Here is an 18,686-nt window from a genome sequence, read left to right as displayed (position 1 = left end):
CTGTTTAAGTATCATAAGCCTAAACTTTTTTACTTACTTTGGTTGAGTCCTTTGAGGTGAATTTGATAGCCTGAGAGAGCGAACGTAAACAACCAGTTGCGAGCTCCGGCGAACAATACAACCCCAGTTAGGTCAGATTAGCTAACGACTCGAAATGTTCAATAATTCACTAGTTTTCTGAGAGTCAGACATCGAAAGAGGGCAGAATCAACTTCCTTACGAATTTTCCGTAAGAAAATGCATCATTTTGCTTCAAAATTCAACATGAGGTGAACTGCAGAAGATGCAAAGAATGTGTTATCGGTGAAGGCGGGTTGCCCCTTTACAAACTTCACCATGGTACCATGAGGAAACAATATAGGTGGCAAACAATCTCCGTCATTCTACTTCTAGTACTACTGTTGTCATTAATTGCTACAGCGAAGGGTATGCAAGATTCCTTTTTGTTTTTGTAGCGGATATTTCACTCAAATTAACGCTTGTAATGATTTGTAATAACTCCCGTGATATTCTCGAATCTGCAGCTTTATCAAACAGTACAAAGAACTTACAGGGTCCCATCGAATCCTGTGCGCAGAGCCCGATTCGCCAAAACGTAACTCTTCGTGGTGGAATTAACGCAGGAAGTTTTAAGAAATTGGCTCAGTTTGTTGCAATGCAACTTTGTATTCGCTTGTGCTGCGAGGAAAAGGGTTGCGACGTCGCGCTCATGTCCGGCAAAAACTGCTATGGGGTACAATGCTTCAGTGAAGAATTGTGTACTGCTGTACTAGCGAAGAAAGCGCCATCTTCGTTGATGATTTCTCATGTCACAATAAAAGGAGAGGAAGGTAGGTGCAAGATACAGAGACATTTTTTTTTTCAATCGCGAGTAAAGTATTCAATAAAATGATGCAGAAATACATCTCTTTGAAACAAGTCGTCGTACAAGACGCTACAAGTTACTAAAAATTGGAAACCCACTGCCTTGATTTAATACCATGAATCTCATAAACAAAAGAGCGTATTTTTTAAAGACGATGCGTCCTTTGGCTCACGCGACTCAGCGTTGAATGACGGGCGATACCTTGTAAAATACGTTTGAAATTTTGATGAATTTTTGACCAATTGATCAGCCCCGCGTCAATACTACGTGATCATCAGGGATTTTGTAATTCTGAGTTTTGATTCGTATCCCGCGGGCGAAGGCGTCTCTCACCATTAGGCTTGGAGCACTAATCGAAATCCGTAAGTTTAATGGAGCAGCAAAAGTAGCATGCCTTCCCTTTTAGATAGCGGCGTTTATTCTTGTTTGCTCTTCAGAGTTGTCCGTCCTTATATTGACCCTTCTACTCGTTCTCGAGCACGCTAAGCACTTTTATACCTTGTTAGACCTTACAATTTAATTTAACTTTAGCTTTGAGAAAGTTTGCCTAATTTCGTTGGCTTAATAGTTTTATTGCTTTCATCTCAAATTTTGATCTGAAAAATTAGTTCACGGCGAACTGCAAATTTAAACATAATCGTTGAAATAATTGTCTATACAGACGGAGATTCTCGAAATTTAAGATCATAGTTTTTCCAGTTCAAGGTTTTTTTTTTTAATCAAAGTTCGCCTTTTATCTCATTCTTAGCGGTTGATGAAGTTGAACGAAAAAGTCTGAATGTCGGAGTGAAAAAGGAATTTTTCTCCATGGCTGAAATCATTACCTTGTTGTCTTAGCTGAGCTCCAGGTGTCCATGTGTATCTCATTTGTAGGTAACAGTCGTAGAATTCACCCTGTTCCGCAGAATCTGAAGTGTGCAGAAAGCAAAGCAGAGGACGGCGTGACCTTAAAAGGTGGAATTTCTGCTGGAAACTTCACGGATGTAGGAACTGTGGAAAGCGTGGATTCCTGTACACGACTTTGCTGTGTTTCAGAAAAGTGCGACCTAGCTCTAATCATAAAAGGGCATTGTTTCTTAGTATCTTGTTTTACTAAAGAACTATGTAAGACAGTGAAATCTGAGACTAAGAATTATCAGCCTACTGTGGCATTTGTGCGAAGATGGGTCACAAATGTCACCGAGGACACAGGTATGTAGGTTTGCTTAGATCTTTAGTTACAGCACATGATTACAAGTCGCGTAAAGAGAACTAGCAAAATAATGAACGAAAAGTGAAATTGCTGAAAGTAGCCTGCAAGTGTTATGGCTATCGATTCCAGATCACGTGCTTGTCGCGACAATTTTGTGCCCAGCTATGTTTCATATTTCTGCAGACACTGAGTTGTTAAGGCCGTGCGACTGATTTATCGTATGTCATTATTTTGAGTAAATCAGTTTTCTGAATCCAAATCTTCTTTCTGATTAAACAAATTACTATAAAGATTTCAACTTTTAATGTAAGGCCTAAGTAGGAAAATGATAGATCATATCTTTTGGATCTTGAATGAGGACTAAATTATCAATTATCATCAAGTAATTCACAATATGCGTCAATTTTTTCCTATCTTTGGCCTAATCTTTTTACAACACATTCTTCTTTACAGCTATAACTTTGAGCAACCTTCCAGCTACAAACTCAAAACTTATGTGCAAAAACAGTGATATAAAATACAACTCGACACTAAAAGGTGGAATAAAGGCTGGTAACTTCACAGATTTGGGTAAAATATCCGAGATATCGACATGCATTCGTATGTGTTGCGGTAGAAAGGATTGCGACGTGGCACTGATGTTAGAGGCGAACTGTTACGCGGTAAATTGTTACAACGAGGATCTCTGTCAGCCTGTACTTGCGCGCAAGTCTGGTTTACTGACCAACCTGAGTCCGAGGTTATCATACATAACAAGTCGAGATGAGGAAGGTATGTCATACATTGTGAAAATTTCAATTTATAAAAAGATGTTTTTACATCATATCACATGCGTGAGACAAAGTTCTGAATCCCATGAGGAATCAAAGTGAATTCAGATCATTTTGAAAAAATTAGTTGAAAATAACTTCATTATTTTCACGTCACAATGTGCAGTCAAAATAATCGGATTACTTACAACTATACAGAAGTTGTTCAAAACCAGTGTTTCCCACTTTCTTTTGTACAGCTCTCCCACAAGAAATAGCCATTGGTAACGGCATGTATTGCAGACCTAGCGTTGTATCATATGACGTTACACTCCGCGGTGGACTTTCCGCGGGAAAATTCACTCCAATTGGTCACGTGGACAGTATGGAAGCATGTGTTCATTTGTGTTGTAAGAGAAATACTTGTGATATCGCCCTGATGTTAAGGGACTCTTGTTATGCTATCACGTGTGCCAGCGAAGAACTCTGCGAAGAGGTGCCAGCTCCTTCTTCTGATTTTTACCCCAGACTTTCCTACGTTAGAAGAGATATTGGGAGTCAGAACAAGAAAGGTGAGAAAAATCGATGTAAAACTAGAATACAATGAAGTTCAACCGGGTACAACGATTAAAACTGATGTAAGGGTAATACTTACTAATTGGCTTCTTGTATGTCAGGGAACATTTTCTTTTATTTCAGGGGACATTTATCTGCGATAGCCATGGTAAACACGAGGCAAAAACGGCAACAAAAACACTAAAACTATTTGAAGCATTTAGTTGTCACTGGTCGTCATTCAAGGATGTTCCAAAATGTCAATAAGCTCTTATAAATGTACCGTTCTTTCGCTCCAAAACACTATTTATTATTTACAGCTGTGTTTAGTTCGTAAATAGCAGGTAGTTCATCGAGGCCTATGGAACTGTAAGCATTTATATTATTTGCTTCACAATAAAATGACGAAAGTGGGTTGTGCCTAACTATGATTTCATTTCCTCCCAGAGCATACTCAGACCAAGACTGAGACAATACATCAAGCTAATGACACCCAAGATCGAGAGGACCTAGATACTAAGGAAGAGGGCTACTGCACAAACAGTGAGGTGATGACAAACGTCACTCTGCGAGGCGGGATTTCTACTGGACATTTTCGGGATCGGGGAAAGGTCCCAAACATGAGAGCTTGTGTTGAAATATGCTGCATCTCAAAAAGCTGCGATGTCGCATTTATGTTGAAAAACAACTGCTTTTCAGTCATGTGTTTTAACGAGAAACTGTGCGAGGCTGTGCGGGCGCGGTCATCGATTTACGCCCCCAGAATTGTTTATATTTACGCCAGGACAAAGAGCAATTTACTTGCTCCACAAAGCGTCAGAAAACGTCGAAGTGAGCATTTAAATAAAAATACTTTTCGTGAGCAGTTATCCGACGTGCCTATATCGGATACAAGGCGTAAACTTGACCGAGACAGATACAAGCGCCAAATGCACAGAAAGGTAGACAGTAGAAATACGTAATGTTATATGTACCAACGGTTTGATTGGCTCTGAGTACCATAATAAGAGTTTGTATTTTAGCTTTAATCTGAAAGAGACGTACTGTCCTGTTCCAGGCGTTCAGTCTGTGAAACGGAGGAAAGTAGTAACCGGCACGATAGTAGCGACGGAGTGGAAGGAGCGTGAGGCTTGGATCGCGTAAAGGAAAGAGGCTACTCCACCCAAACCTACCTCCCTCCCTTACATAACCCGACCCAAGCCTTTAGCTTTGTTCGTTCCGGCGCTCCTATCGGGCCGTTTACTATTTTGCTCCATTTCACCGACTTAACGCCTGTAATAGGCTAGAGACGTACACACACCAAAGGTTTTCTGTGAAATCAGAAAACTGCGAACACTTTTATTTGATTAGTCAATTTTGTACTGACCAACTACAAAAATGTTTAGAAAATGCAAGCTGACCTTAGAAACACCGGCAAACACTTTTTGACGTTTGCGATTTAGTTCTCTGACGCATAATTGGCTTTTCCTTTGAAACAAACAAAAATTTTGTAGAAATTTCTGGTTTTCTGGGTCCTACAAGAAAACGCCAAAGCTACTTATTCGCCTCAAGCAGGCAAAACTTAACAACAGTGGCGGAATAGGGTGAAATTGAATTGTTACGAATAATATTTCTATAGTGGCTAACAAAGTAGGACAAACGCTTAAGCTACGAATTGTCACCGCAGACATAACTTTGATAAGAGTATAGCATTTCTCAATGCTACACTAAGGCTTGATTTTAACAAACTTGCCAGGGGTTGGCCACGAATCAATCAAGGCATCCTTCGATAGTAAGATTCGTCAATATCACTCTCGAAGATCAGCCAATTGCTGTACTATTAGACTTACCTTTGTCATTTTCAATATCATTATAGTTATCATTATCATCATTATAATCATAATTATTATCATTATCACTGTGAATATTATTATAATCGTTATCATTATAATTATGATAAAGCAATAGATTTTACGTGCGAGAGAATGACGCAGACTAATTTAGAGTCATGTAGCCGTCAGGCGAAAATTAAGATGACCTCTGAATAGCGCCTAAAACATATTTGTACCCAAGAATAGACTATATTTTTAAATGATCCGGTCCACTTAAAGTTTTTGAGTAAACAGCTGTAAAAAATCCAGATCTATGCTTCAGTGCCATGTGAAAAATACCTCTACTGATATAGCGATTTCAAGCGTGTAAATTACGTTATCACTAGACGATAGTTTTATGTAGAAAATCAACCTGTTTCAATCAGTCAAACTTCATGACTGATATAACAAGAAGGTTCTTTCCTTTCTTTTTTGTTATTTACTTTTTTAAATACAAGTAAACTTACTGCTTTACAAACGATTCTGATTTTAAAAACATGTAGGGGTCTCACTGCTATAGTGAAGAAAAAGTAATCAATTCAATAGATTTCCGAATTTACTAAGCAATCTTACAATAATTGGAGTCGAGGCACAGTAAAGTACTACGACGTGTACCGACGACGACGTGTACTGCAAAAACCGCGGGCTCAATCAATTCGAAATGTCTGTTAAGAACAGACCGATTGATTGATTGATTGACTAACATTTTGCCTCTTATACACATTTCCACATTTACTGTTTTTCCTTCCACAAACCTATGGTGGTAGCGGGACATATGCAAGAATAAAAAATTTACTGCATTTAACCCTTTTTTTCCATGGCCAGTTTAACTCTTTGATATAATTTTTCTAATATAAGTTTGTACAGATACGAGGGGTTTTTTTAATGTTTAAATGAAAGAAATAAACAAAAATGTCTTGGGAATTATGTGTTCTGTGTTACATAAATATGCATACGAAATTCTTTAAAGAATCGCCGTTAGTGTTTTTTTGTTCTCATGTTTCGCTTGTAATTTTATCTCTTTTCCTTTTTTCTCTTCTCTTTCCATACACTTCAATATCGAGGATGTTAATCCTGTTTGAAAGCAACCAGTCAGTTATTTCCATTTGCTCTCTCAGAAATGATAAACCTACTTGAAGACACTGCTTACCATTAAAGTAAAAAACTCTTTTGGGAAGCATGAACTGTTCGAGTTTTGAAAATACTGAATTCTTACTTATGTGTTTCACATTACACTCAAAGTCATTTCATCACGTGTACAATTTGTTCGCAAACCTTGCAATTTTTAAACTTCGCTCGGTCGTCGAGGGTTGGGAATTAATAAATTAATGATAGGTACTCTGTACCTTTATCATCTCGTTTTAAGTTGAATCTCAACATGATGTATAAATGGCCTTTAAGTTTCATGACTAAAATCGTTTTCTTCCTCTTTTGTTATACGTTCACGGTGTTGTTTAGACAAAGTAGCTTGGTCGGTTAGAAAACGCGCGAGGCCGATTTAAACAACGCCTATAGATGAGAAGACTACAGTATATTGGATGAACGCTAACTTAAGCAATAGGGCTTTATCAGACACATCGAAACAGCTTTTCGATTGTTACACAGTCATCCTATCCTGATCATCATACAGCATTTCTAATTGATAGAAAGACTCCTGTCTTATTCGCCTTATACAACGCCCACCTGTATCACCTGCCATCAGCTTTGTCTCGCACTGCAGGTTATTCACAGCAACACGCCCTGCGCATTCAAAAGGCTTTGTTTGCCATGGTAACAAAAACAGGGAATGGTTCGTGATAGAGTCACCGGTCTGATGAATTTTATGTTTATTACAAAAGGAAAATTCAAGGTGGATATGGGCTTTTGTTGCATACAAAATGAGCTGAAACACGTGGAATAAGAAATTTTTCGCAACGCCTCGCCCAGTACGTTTCGCATCAGAGCAAAGATCTATCACTAGGAGAAATCTATATATCTCTGAAATTCCGATTAATGTTTGTCTGTCAAAGTTATGGGCTTTGGAAAACTGCCGCTGCCTATATCGCTTGTTTTGCTTTTCAAGTTTTCTTATGCTTCAACTGGTAAGTTCATGTTCAAATTCGCTAAACAAAATTCAGCTCGACAATAATATTGCTCCAAAATTTCGCTTGTTTTCTTCACGTTAAATTACCTCTAATTCCCTATCTATAGGGTACACAGACCGTGGACCTTATTTGATGTAATTAGTTAATGAATAAGAAAGAAAAATATGCAGAGATCGCTATAAATACAACTTTGTGCAATATGGAAAGGACTTTACTCTAGACACTAACCCAGCCAAGAGTTTCGTTGCACATTTTAAATAGAAAAAAGAAAAGTAATATTTCGCGATATATTCCCCCTCGGGGAAATGTTTTCACCAGTCAAGCTAAGTAGAAGGAATATTAACATAGTTATGTATCTCTCTCAATCGTATTTATAATTACTAATTGAAATGTCTAGATTTGTTGTTATCACGAATAATTGGAAACTTCTCAAATGTCGTTTTGTGCCCTTGACTTAGGAAAACTAAGCTTTGGCTGTATAAGTAGGCAAAATTATTTGCGACATCTTACATGTATTGAAAACTTTTCAGTCCTTGCGACCCGTGCAATGTGGAGGAAACTTGATAAACTAGAATTAAATTTTGGCCAAGCAGTAAATTAGAGTTTTCATTACTTTTTATCGACTGTAAAAAAAATTATTATCATTGTTATTAATAAAATTATCATCATAACTATCATTAATATTATGATTATCATTTTCTATTAATTTTAGAGGAAAGCCTTGTATCAGAAATAACCAATGTCAAACCTCTGAAATGCCCGCACGGGCCGATACTTTCTAATGTCACTCTTCGACATGAGCTGCGTGCCGGGAAATTCTCGCGACTTGGCAAAGCTGAAGACATGGAGACCTGTATCCAGATGTGCTGTGACAAGGATGACTGTGAGATGGCTTTTATGCCTGGAAATCACTGCTATGGTGTTGACTGTTTTAGTAAGAAACACTGTGAGATTACTACTGTAAAGCCTAGCAATGTTACAGTCAAGATTGCAGCCGTGCGACCGATTGCTGTAAACCCGGCAAAGGATCAAATTGCAGGTTAGTGCCGTAGATTTTTTGTTTCAAATATGCTGTGTGCAGATTTATTTTATTTCAAATGTAACAAAAAGTAGATGTTTAAAAAGCTCCGTATTTCCTGGATCTTATACTTAAATATTAGCACCTACGAGATCAACTTTGACTGAGTTTCAAAATGAGCAGTAGCTTTAGGATTCTTTTGCATTTGGTTACGACTTCGCAACTATGCTGTAATATTTACATATATATATTGCTCAGTTCCAAAGCAAGTTAGACATTTTTTACTTCTGCGTTAATTAAATCTCTGCTGAAACGAAGCTGAATCGATTCTGTTTCGTACAACGCTTGACGCAACGAATTAGAAAGCGTCAAGAAGCATTCCCTGCGTTCGTTTACCTTCCCTTCCGCTAAAAAAACATACATTTAAAGAAAACTTAATTTAAGGAGTTTCTGTAACGTTTCCTTTTGTAAAATAGCATTCCTTTCAAACCAAATAGCTTCAATATCAACCAATTTATGCCTCAGAACAAGGGGGGGGGGGCGGGGGGTAGGGAGGAAGTGACATGAAAGTGAAACCACTTTCTCATTTTGATTGCGGGCCCACATTTCAGTTTCAGTGGAAGATCCGTCGACTCAGGAGGAACTTCATTGTACCCAGAGTCCAATTTTAAAGAATGTGACTCTAAGAGGTGGAATAAAAGCCGGAAATTTCAGCGACCTTGGTGACGAGAAGAACATGCACATGTGCATTGCACTCTGCTGCGAGCGTAAGACTTGCGACCTGGCCTTCATGATAGGAGGAACATGTATAGCAGTAGACTGTTTCAGTGAGGAGCTCTGTCAGGCAGTCAAGGCGAGGCCCACGAAATATGACCCGCAAATAGCCTTCATCAGGCGTAGAGAGCTTCAGAGGCCAGCGAGAAAAGGTAACATTGATTACTCTACATTTTAATTACATTTACAAAAGAGTACTTTTCGGCATTTAGCAGTATTCAAAAAGTTATCAGATACAGGTATAAAGAGAAGAAAGTTGGATTCGAGTGTCAGTAAAAAATATCTAGGAGTTGGCTCACAGGTTAAAGGTTATGATACATTAACAACGCTTGTCGACTAAGCATTTTACACTTGGGACTAGAATCTCATAACTTCCACCATGAGAAATATGTGAATTAGTGAGGAGATTTACACCTTGAGCATAGCCATCACTTATTCCACTTCTTTCCACAGCAAACGTCCTCCCAACAGCACCAAGTTCAGAAATACCAACCATGAAAATACATGAGATTATCAGCGACAAGTTGCCTCACCCAACCATACTAAAAACTAGCACGTGCTCGGCTAGCAAAATCTACCCAAACGTCACTTTGCTCGGAGGAATTAAATCCGGAAACTTTACATCACTGGGAAAGACTAAAAACATGCAGGAGTGCATTGGAAAAACGTGCGAACTGGGGAGTGGTGATTTAGCCTTCATGCTGGGAAGCTACTGTTACTCAGTTACATGCTCAAGTGGTAGAGTTTGTCAGACAATTCCCGCTCAGCCTTCCAAGTTCTACCCCAGAATAGCGTTCTTAAAGTGGGCGCCAAAAATAAACGAAACAGGTATCGCAGTGTTAAATTTGTACTTACTCTTTTTCAGTGTTCAGTGCTATACAACTGAGTTTCCACAGTAACCCAGGATTTCTTTATTTCGCTCTGTGAGTGGTCCTCCAAACTCGCAATGTTTAAAACAATCAAATGCGAAACTCAGACAAATCGTAACCTAGTCACTATCTGTAATGGAATAGATATCCAGTAGTATAAACAATCAGACCGACACATTTTTGATAACGCGCCGGTAGATCTATACCAGCTGGTGCGTTCTTACTAGGAAAGATGGGAGTTCTGAAAGCCTTAGCCATTTCACTGATATTTTATATAAGAATGAAGTGCTTTAGAATGAGAGTACCGAAAATGATATTAGCTTTATCGCGTTCATTCTCGACGAGAAGATGCATAATACCAAAATCGACACGACTTTGAAATATTTTTTGTACACCGGAAGCATCCTGGGTGCATGTTTACGAGTGCGATACGAATCAAATTCTAGCCTTTTTAGGCGGACTGATGGAAAAAAGTAAGCCGTTTGACCCTTGTGGGGTAAAAATTGACAACGGATGGGAGGCTCTTAATAACTCTGAAACTAAGTAAATTCATCGATGCTGACTATTCTACGTGTTTTTCTATCGCAGAACTGCTCGAGGACGAAGGTGCTGACTATACAGCCATTCCTAAATGTACTCGTAGCCACATCTTGTACAACCATACTTTATTAGGAGGTCTTAGAGCTGGAAACTTCACGCACATAGCCGAAGTGGATAGCATCGAGACATGCGCAGCTCTTTGTTGTGCTGAGCAGACATGTGACCTGGCCTTGGTTTTAGGAGAAAACTGTTACGCTGGAGACTGCGCAAGTAAAGAGCTTTGCGTACCTGTACCAGTTCATCCTACAGCCAATAAAGGATCGCAGATTGCGTATATCACCTCGAGGAAAAAGGTCGAAGAACCAGGCACAGGTCAGTTAACTAAAAAGAAACTAAACCTTTGTCCTGATTTTAAAAGGCTTTGTCTACGATTTCATTCTCGATACAACTTTTTCTTGATAGTTGCATCGCGATAGGGCATATTCTCACTTAACGATATACAAATCCAAGCTGACCTCCTCGTGTATTATAAAAAAGCACCTTATATGGAAACCCTTCCAGCAAGTGATTTGCTACAAAGGCGTTAAAACGAAACAAAAACTAATCTGAGAAATGTTGTTTGCATATCTTGAAGACTGGAGTTTGTGGTACATCATAGTCGGCTCTATCGCTATTGGTATCGGCATAACTGGAATTATGTGGACCCTCTGTACCTGTTGGCATCGGTAAGTAAATTGGCAGCAGTGACATGTTACAAACTAAATTCGTCAGGGAGGCAACATTAATACAATATTAACCCTTTACACCCTAACGTTAGTATGCATATTTTCCACTCTCTCTCTAAACATTTCCTAAGTGCGGCAAGGAGAATTTAACCGTCAAGAGCTTTTATAGATAGTGATCTTTTCTGCTATTCTAGCAGTGTTCTTTAGATAGTTATCTTATCAAAGTTGATCTTCCTGCGTTAAATACATCTGCAATTTCCCTCAGAATCCTTTTCATGTTTTTCACTTCCATTGTCATGAAGAGTCATTTCCGTTCTCAAAGTTTTGTTTGTAACAACTTATGTGTCTTTGGTTTAGTGGGAGACGACTGCGATCGAAAGACGAACCAAGTGACAGATTTACCATGATGAACGAATGCGGTGATTCACCTCAAGGACTAGAAATGTTACCACAGGGCTGGAATCTACAAAAGTTTGGCCAACAATACAATAACTTCGGTAAATAGCGAGTTTGGTACTTTTCTTTCTTTAACTTTGGCGTGTAGACAGGACCTAGATTCTTCAATCGCAACATCTTATTGCGAGAACAATATATTTTTGCTTTGAGAAGCAAATTTATTAAAGTTTACAAAAAAAAAAAAATATATATATATATATATATGTATATATATATATATATATATATATATATATATATATATATATATATATAAAAGAATGATAAGCCATGAACATTTTTCACTCGAAAGAAGGCTTTTTCCCTTGCTTTTAGATTATTTAGGGAATGTAAATTCAAGTAACTACTAAAAGTTTTGCACGTCAGACATTGTATCTAGGATTTTTCGTCTTGATCTTTGTAAAAAAATGGTCCTGTGAAGTGATAGGAAACGAATCATTTAATAAGGAAGGCCGTCGATATTTTTAAAGTCTGTATATGAATCTCTAGTCAGCAACTTTGGAGCCTGAGGAGCAGAAAGGGGTGCACTCCCATCCCCAGTTCTTTCTTGTTCTAGACGAAGAGCATCAGGCACGATGTTGAACACTGATTTATTGCATATAATCAGTCTGCTTCTTTACTTTCTCCCGTACTGAAAGATGATGAAGATTTTCTTCTCTTTCCAGGGGACCCCAAGTGCATAAAAAACGGCCCGATGTTTTTGAGCGATAGTGAAAGTGATTCAGATGAGGACACAGAGGTGCCTCGCCGGAACAGAATTCCGTCCCTTAAAGAAGCGCAGTCTATTAAGAAATCCCTCAGTTATAACGGCCCTCCGCCACCATGCTCTGTGGAAAGATTTAACGGACCCAGTGTCATAAGCTTGGATTCCAAGTCGAGACGAGCAATGCAGAACTTATAACGTGTGAAAGGCAAAGCATTATAACAGAGAAGATCTATTTCTCTTTAATTTAGCATGGTCGGCATGGTTAGAAGTAAACTTTTTCATAAAAGAACAAAAAGAAAAGAAAACAAAAAAAAGCATCTTCTAGGAGCTGATGGAAGAGGTATCGAAGAGTTTCATTAAATGTACAAGGCCGCCTGAATCATTCTTAGCAAACATCGCATCCTTAATAATATGACTGGAATATTTAATGTTTGTCTCTGTCGTAAAATGCCTTTAAAATGCAGGTCCGTTATTTTAGAAGGAGACTATAAGCTTAACTCATTTACCGCTATCGTAGATTTCTCCAATGTTCAAATGAGAAAATGTAAAAGGAGTTTTCTAGGTTCTGCATGTACTTAGGCACTTGTAATGGTTAGATCTTAGCGCAGTCACCTAGTAAGATCTCATTTGTTGATTTCTCATGCCTCAGTTGTGATTGAGGGGAAAAGACTTTTGCTGAAGGATGTCACTTAGTTGCTTTCTGCGCATTTTTTTAGATTGTGTAAGCTGTGTTTAGATCTCAGTGGTGTAAATAGGAAATTTTAGACAGTAGGAGGAGAGAGACTGACAAAACCGAGAAGCCCTTGGCATTGTATTTATAATTTGTAATTAACCATGTAAAACGAAAATAAAATGTTTTATCTTTGATCTGGTTGTTCCTCTTTGAGGTTTCGCGGTTTGCCTTTGCTCTCTATTGTTTTGTTTTCGTATTGAATGACTGAAAAATGGAGAAAGGTGATGCTCGAGTAAAATAAATAATACCAGTACTCAATAGGAGAAAGGGTAAATTGAGAAATTCTCCTCTTTTTGCCACAACAAGACTTGAATAGGAAAAAAAGTAATTTTGCCTTTCTAATTCATCGCTGTTCAGTTGATAAAGCTGGCCGTAAGCGTGACTCACACGTGTTTAGGGGTTAGGGTTAAGAAGTTCATTCGCATCGGGCATGAGGTTGATTGAAAGATAAGAAGTCATGTGACAACCCAAAGCGTTGTAAAGACAAGAATAGCGAAGGTTTCGAACACGTTCCGGTCTGTCCTTCTTAACGACCCATGATATTATTAGGCACCTGGTAGACAAAACTTCTACACATCTTAACATCAGGCAAGCGAGCATCCTTACACCTGTATATATCAATCGGTTCTCCTTTATTCTAGGGATGTAAGGCTTTTCAGTTCCTTTTCCACAGCTTCCACGAAGTCAGGGAAGTTACTGTCGGTCAAACAGAGTCTTATCATCAGGCTTAATTGGTCTTGTGGTGCAATAAGGTTACTACCGCTCTGTACTGCATCCAAGCGAGATTCTACCGATGTAATCTGTGACAGGAAAAAATCGATGTCAAACTTAGTGTCTCCTCTCCCCTCTCCTTCGATCGTACTTTCATGCTTTCTTCACAGGATTGCAAATTCGTTTTTGAGAGGGAAACGATGGTATTTTACTCCTTGTTTATTGGTTTATATCACACAGCCTACGCTAAAAATAATCACTTTTGTGCTTTCGTCGCCAATCAAGTATAAGCCGACTACCACCAGTTGGGTATATAGCGAACTAAACAAGCTCCACTAGCCATTAAACTAACAAAAATGTCCTGTACTATGAGATTCGTTCAGAAATATTGAGAAACAAGAACCAAAATGTATAAAAACTGGAAGAAAATACAAGCTACATTGATGTTTGAATTTCCCGGAGGCGCCCTCTTGGGTCGTATGACGTAATACAGTTGCCACTATTATTATCAAACGACAGCTCTTTGATTCGCAGAGTCCCTAGTGGATCATGCACATAATAATGGCAACCGAAATGTGTCAAACTATCCATTATCGGCGCAAAAATCCAGTTTAAAACAGCCAACGACTGTTTCGATTTTTCCTTACTCTTAATACTTCATCCCGATTGATGTCTACAGATTTTATCGCAAAAGTTATTTTTCACAGTGAAACGATGAATTTTTCATATTACCACGAAGTACAGTCTCGTCCATAACGGCGATTTCCGACAGTTATCGTTTTGTACGAACCTTATTTGCTAAGACAGGAAGTGTTAGACCAACGGAAGCAGATCCACAGCTGGCACTGTCGGTAGTTCCTCTATTGGTTGGCTGGGAATCCGATAAAATAAGTTGAGAGTCTTCCATTGGAACTTGCGAGTCAGACTCAGTAGACGCTGGCAGCTCTCTCACAGGAATCTTGGGCGAGATCTCGGAAACAAAATGGCGGCAGTTTTCTATCGCTAATCGATCAGCGCTTCTTTTAAATTTGATTCTGAATCGCCGGCAATCGTTCTGTAAATAAACAAATATAGTTTTAAGTTTTCCAAAAGTACCTTATTGCTTAGACTCAGGCCGGCCGGTTGCAGCTCAAAGGCAGTAGCGCATATATACATGTCTGACGAAAGAATAGCTCAAGAAAGTGAAATATCATTACACATTTCTTGTAAGCTGCAAAACCAACGGAAACACAGCACAAATGTTCTTTTTTTCGTTTAGATGGAAAAATATTACAGTCACCATGAACATAATTGCTGAACCTCAGAATATCACAGAAGTATTTAAAAGCTCAGATCTTTTAACAACACGAGCTCGTGGGCGAAGTTTACTAACGCAAGAAATCTGTCTCCTTTGTATGACATGTATTAATGCCGAACGCGGGTTAAAAACAACAACAACAACAAAACGTGGCAGATAATAATACTTACATTCATCCTGTAAAGAAACAGCATACTATCGCCTTTGACAATGCCTTTCAACCACTTGCTGGCATTAAACAAAGAGAAACTTTCCTGAAAATTGACGAATAACGACTGTATAATATGATTTGAACATTTTAAACATCTATTCTTAATTGTTTTGTATATTCATAGCAGTGAATTGAATTCCGATAAATTTGTTTTTAAAATACAATTGCTGTAGGCAAAAAATATATAATTAAACAGACATACGGAAAATAATAATTAAAGGTAGGGAAGAGTCGTTTTAAATTTAGATGAGAAGTTGAGAGTGAAACAAAAATACAGATAAGGAAGACGTTCCAATGTTTTCGTACTGCAATAAACGATTTTTGGCTTAGTTTTTTCCCTGTCTTGGCTTCATTCTCCATACAAACGGTAGTGACCATCAAGTCCTTTGGATACTCGAACCGATTGAAATACTTTCTTAACTCATTCAGCTGTAGCTTAAGTCAGTAAATCAGTAACAAAAACTCATTAAATAAAATACTACAACAACGCTTTCAGACTTTTGAACAAACAAGAATAAAGTAAAAACTGACGTGCATCACTTTTCCCTCGCAGACAATCATGTTTGATTCTAACAACGACACTTGTAAGGCCTCAAAACCACCTTCGGCGGACGAAAATTGCTGTAAATTTAAAACCAAATAAGAAATGGTCAATTAGAAGACCTCAGTTATCATCTGTAGCCAACAAAACTCACATTATTTCGATGTGTAGACTATAGCAAAGCCACGAACAAACCTTCCAGTATCCCTGACTTTCAGTTTGCCCTCCGCTCTCTCCAGTGTAAATAAACTTTGCGTATTTTTCCAACGGCCAGGATCGAGCTACTGCATTTGTTGAAAGCATCTTGTCCGTATGTTTTACGAAAGGACAGGGGATAACTGATTAGTCTAGCTCAATTTTGTTTTGATTTCAATCGCTAATTAGCTAAACGACTGCTTCTAGCAAGGAAGGCTAACTTTTGTGAACTGTTTTACTGTTTTCACTTGGCAAACGCGTCCGGCGCGAGCTGCATTGAATTTTTGGCGGGAATTTTTCCCGCCACAACCAAACTGGACAGAAGTGGCTTGGATGGATTCTAAACAAACAGATAAAAACACAAACAAACGAGCAAACGAAGAAAAAATCAAAACAAAACAAAACAAAAGCAAAACAAAACAAAACAAAAAACGAGCAAACTAAACAAGGAATGGCTATTGAAAAAAAAAAAAAAAAGAAAAAAAAAACCAGCAACCTTAACGAAGAATGGCCATTGAATGAAAGTTCAATGTATTGTCTCACTCAAGAAAAGAAATTTTTCCAGAAACTATTTATCTGTCCTGGCAACTCTTTTATGCGATTTTCTTGGGCAAAGACGGCATTGCTAGTGTATTCCTGTACAACTTTCTTAGCCCAGTTATAAAGGGAATTTACACACGTTAAAGGAAGCTTAAGCGGGTTCAGGCATATATATCAAATAAAAAAGCAATGGAACTGTAAACGAAAAATATCACCAAAGTAGGAACTCATCTTAAAAAAGATAGGGATGTGAATATTACATTCTTGAAGAAGTGAAAAATATGCCAGGTAACGTGATTTTTTTTTTTTTGAATTCATTTTATCTCATGATTGTTAGTAGGAACCTCCTATGTTCTTTCCCACTTCTGTTTTATACTTATCATGATAGCCCCAAAGGAGAGAATACACTAAAATCTCTCTCCTCACCTGAGAAACAACTTTCCGACGGCTATTTCGCCATCGGCTGATTTCAAACCAGTAAGCTTCGGACGTCACGAGATCCCCGTATGCGTTACGTCATGGTAATCAATAAACCATAAACAGCTTCCGATCAAGATGGCGGTTGTGTGTCGAAGGAAGTGATAAACTACAGGAATTTGAACTGCAATGTGACGTTGTTAAGTTCATTTCTCGAGTTCCAAAGATGCGTATCACTTACCAGGAAGCATCCGTATTTGAAATTTTACAGGTCAACGTTTCTTGTGGAACATAACATCGCAAAATCTCGTTTGGAGGTTAAAACAATTCGAATCGAACGTGACTTGAGTTGGATATGCAATGGCTTCTGTCTGTTGCGCGTCCTGTAGGAAATCACGACTCCAAGCGTGCCTCTTTCTGTTTTATTTATTCGTGGTTTTAGGTTGGTGTGATTCTTTCTTCACTGCGAACGTAAACTCGTTGGGAAATTACCGCCGCTTCTAATAGAAATTTACGTTTTTTGTAGGAATTGTGGCCTCGAATAAGAGCAACTTTAGAAAGTGCACTAGAGGTGGTCGCGAATGGAACAGTGCAACTCTTAGAGATGGGGCGCTTGCTGGAGACTTTTCAATTCTCAAACGTACTACAAGCATGACCACTTGCAAAGAGCTGTGTTGTGCAAACGATTCGTGTGAATTGGCCTTGCTTGTCAATGGTGGTTGCTTTTCCGTCCAATGCAAGTCCGCCGAAGCGTGCATGCCTCAGAGTGTGAAGCGTGATGGAGTTGTGGCTCCTAGAATATTCGTACGGAACATCGGTAAGGAAGCTAATTATTTTTTTCATATTAGCCAAAGGTTTCTAGCTTTATATATCAGAAGTAATCTCGTCTTGTTTCACAAGAATCAAGAGTATTTTGGCTGGGCTCTGCAACGTAAAAATCATGGATTTGTCATGTTTTCCGTGTGCGTTCCTAATGTGAATTCTTACGTACCATTTTAGTCGATACTCATGGCAATCGGGTATTTTAATCACAGAATGGGAAGTATTTTGGTTGTATTTTAAATTCCGGCCAAGATTTATGCGATCAAAAACTCAAAAGTTAGTCCTTTTGTTTCGATCAGCTGTAAGCGCCGTTCACATTGTTCGATAGCTCTCGGTACCTGCACTGAAGATCGTTTGCCGGTCATTACACAAAGCCCTGTGCAGTTACGAATAAACGATCTTGTATCCGAGTGTTTAAATAACTTGTCACTTTTTTAATCTATTGCTCGCCTCTCTGAAATTTATCAGCAGCTGAATAAACGAAAACGGACTTAACGCCTGTTAAGTAAGAAAGTACAGGCTTGAAGACCTTGATGAGCAGAGAATTATTATTTATTTCTTTTATTATTTCATTTTTGTTTTAGTTTTCCTGAGGCTACCTTCTGGTTCTTCATTTTATTTAAAATGCAATTCTCAAATCTCTAATCTTGCCAGTTTGTAAAAAAATCATTTTCTGAACAGTAACAATAAGGTATAAGTTTAAGCATGTTTCAATCAAAATGCAGAGTATCCGTATCTGATGCGCGAGGCTCTAATTTGAGGTGAAAAGGTTGTTGATGACTTAGCTATTAACCTATTGATTGTTATCAGTGGATAAGTCTGAGAGGTTGCTTGTC

At 38.4% G+C, this 18,686-nt stretch overlaps 2 protein-coding genes across 2 annotated transcripts; one reads left to right on the top strand and one right to left on the bottom strand.

The window, feature by feature from the left end:
• Window positions 1-206: 206 nt before the first annotated feature.
• On the top strand, window positions 207-13,250 carry LOC131776766 (uncharacterized). The gene is made up of 14 exons (XM_059092979.2): window positions 207-426; window positions 525-830; window positions 1,739-2,056; window positions 2,511-2,828; window positions 3,067-3,378; window positions 3,809-4,319; window positions 6,858-7,000; window positions 8,008-8,334; window positions 8,925-9,239; window positions 9,541-9,915; window positions 10,545-10,868; window positions 11,131-11,221; window positions 11,579-11,718; window positions 12,343-13,250. Exons 1-14 carry the CDS (start codon window positions 345-347, stop codon window positions 12,576-12,578), a joined length of 3,798 nt encoding a protein of 1,265 aa, XP_058948962.1. The 5' UTR covers window positions 207-344; the 3' UTR covers window positions 12,579-13,250.
• Window positions 13,251-13,347: 97 nt separating this feature from the next.
• LOC131776767 (meiotic recombination protein REC114-like) lies at window positions 13,348-16,293 on the bottom strand. Its single transcript, XM_059092980.2, has 5 exons — window positions 16,072-16,293; window positions 15,867-15,956; window positions 15,295-15,378; window positions 14,618-14,881; window positions 13,348-13,916 (listed from the first exon to the last, which is right to left on the bottom strand). Exons 1-5 carry the CDS (start codon window positions 16,177-16,179, stop codon window positions 13,749-13,751), a joined length of 714 nt encoding a protein of 237 aa, XP_058948963.2. The 5' UTR covers window positions 16,180-16,293; the 3' UTR covers window positions 13,348-13,748.
• Window positions 16,294-18,686: the final 2,393 nt, after the last annotated feature.

This window comes from Pocillopora verrucosa, chromosome 5 (genome assembly GCF_036669915.1).
Source record: "Pocillopora verrucosa isolate sample1 chromosome 5, ASM3666991v2, whole genome shotgun sequence".
NCBI lineage: Eukaryota > Metazoa > Cnidaria > Anthozoa > Scleractinia > Pocilloporidae > Pocillopora > Pocillopora verrucosa.
The sequence above is the reverse complement of the archived record's forward strand: the minus strand, read 5'-3'. Positions and strand labels throughout refer to the sequence as shown.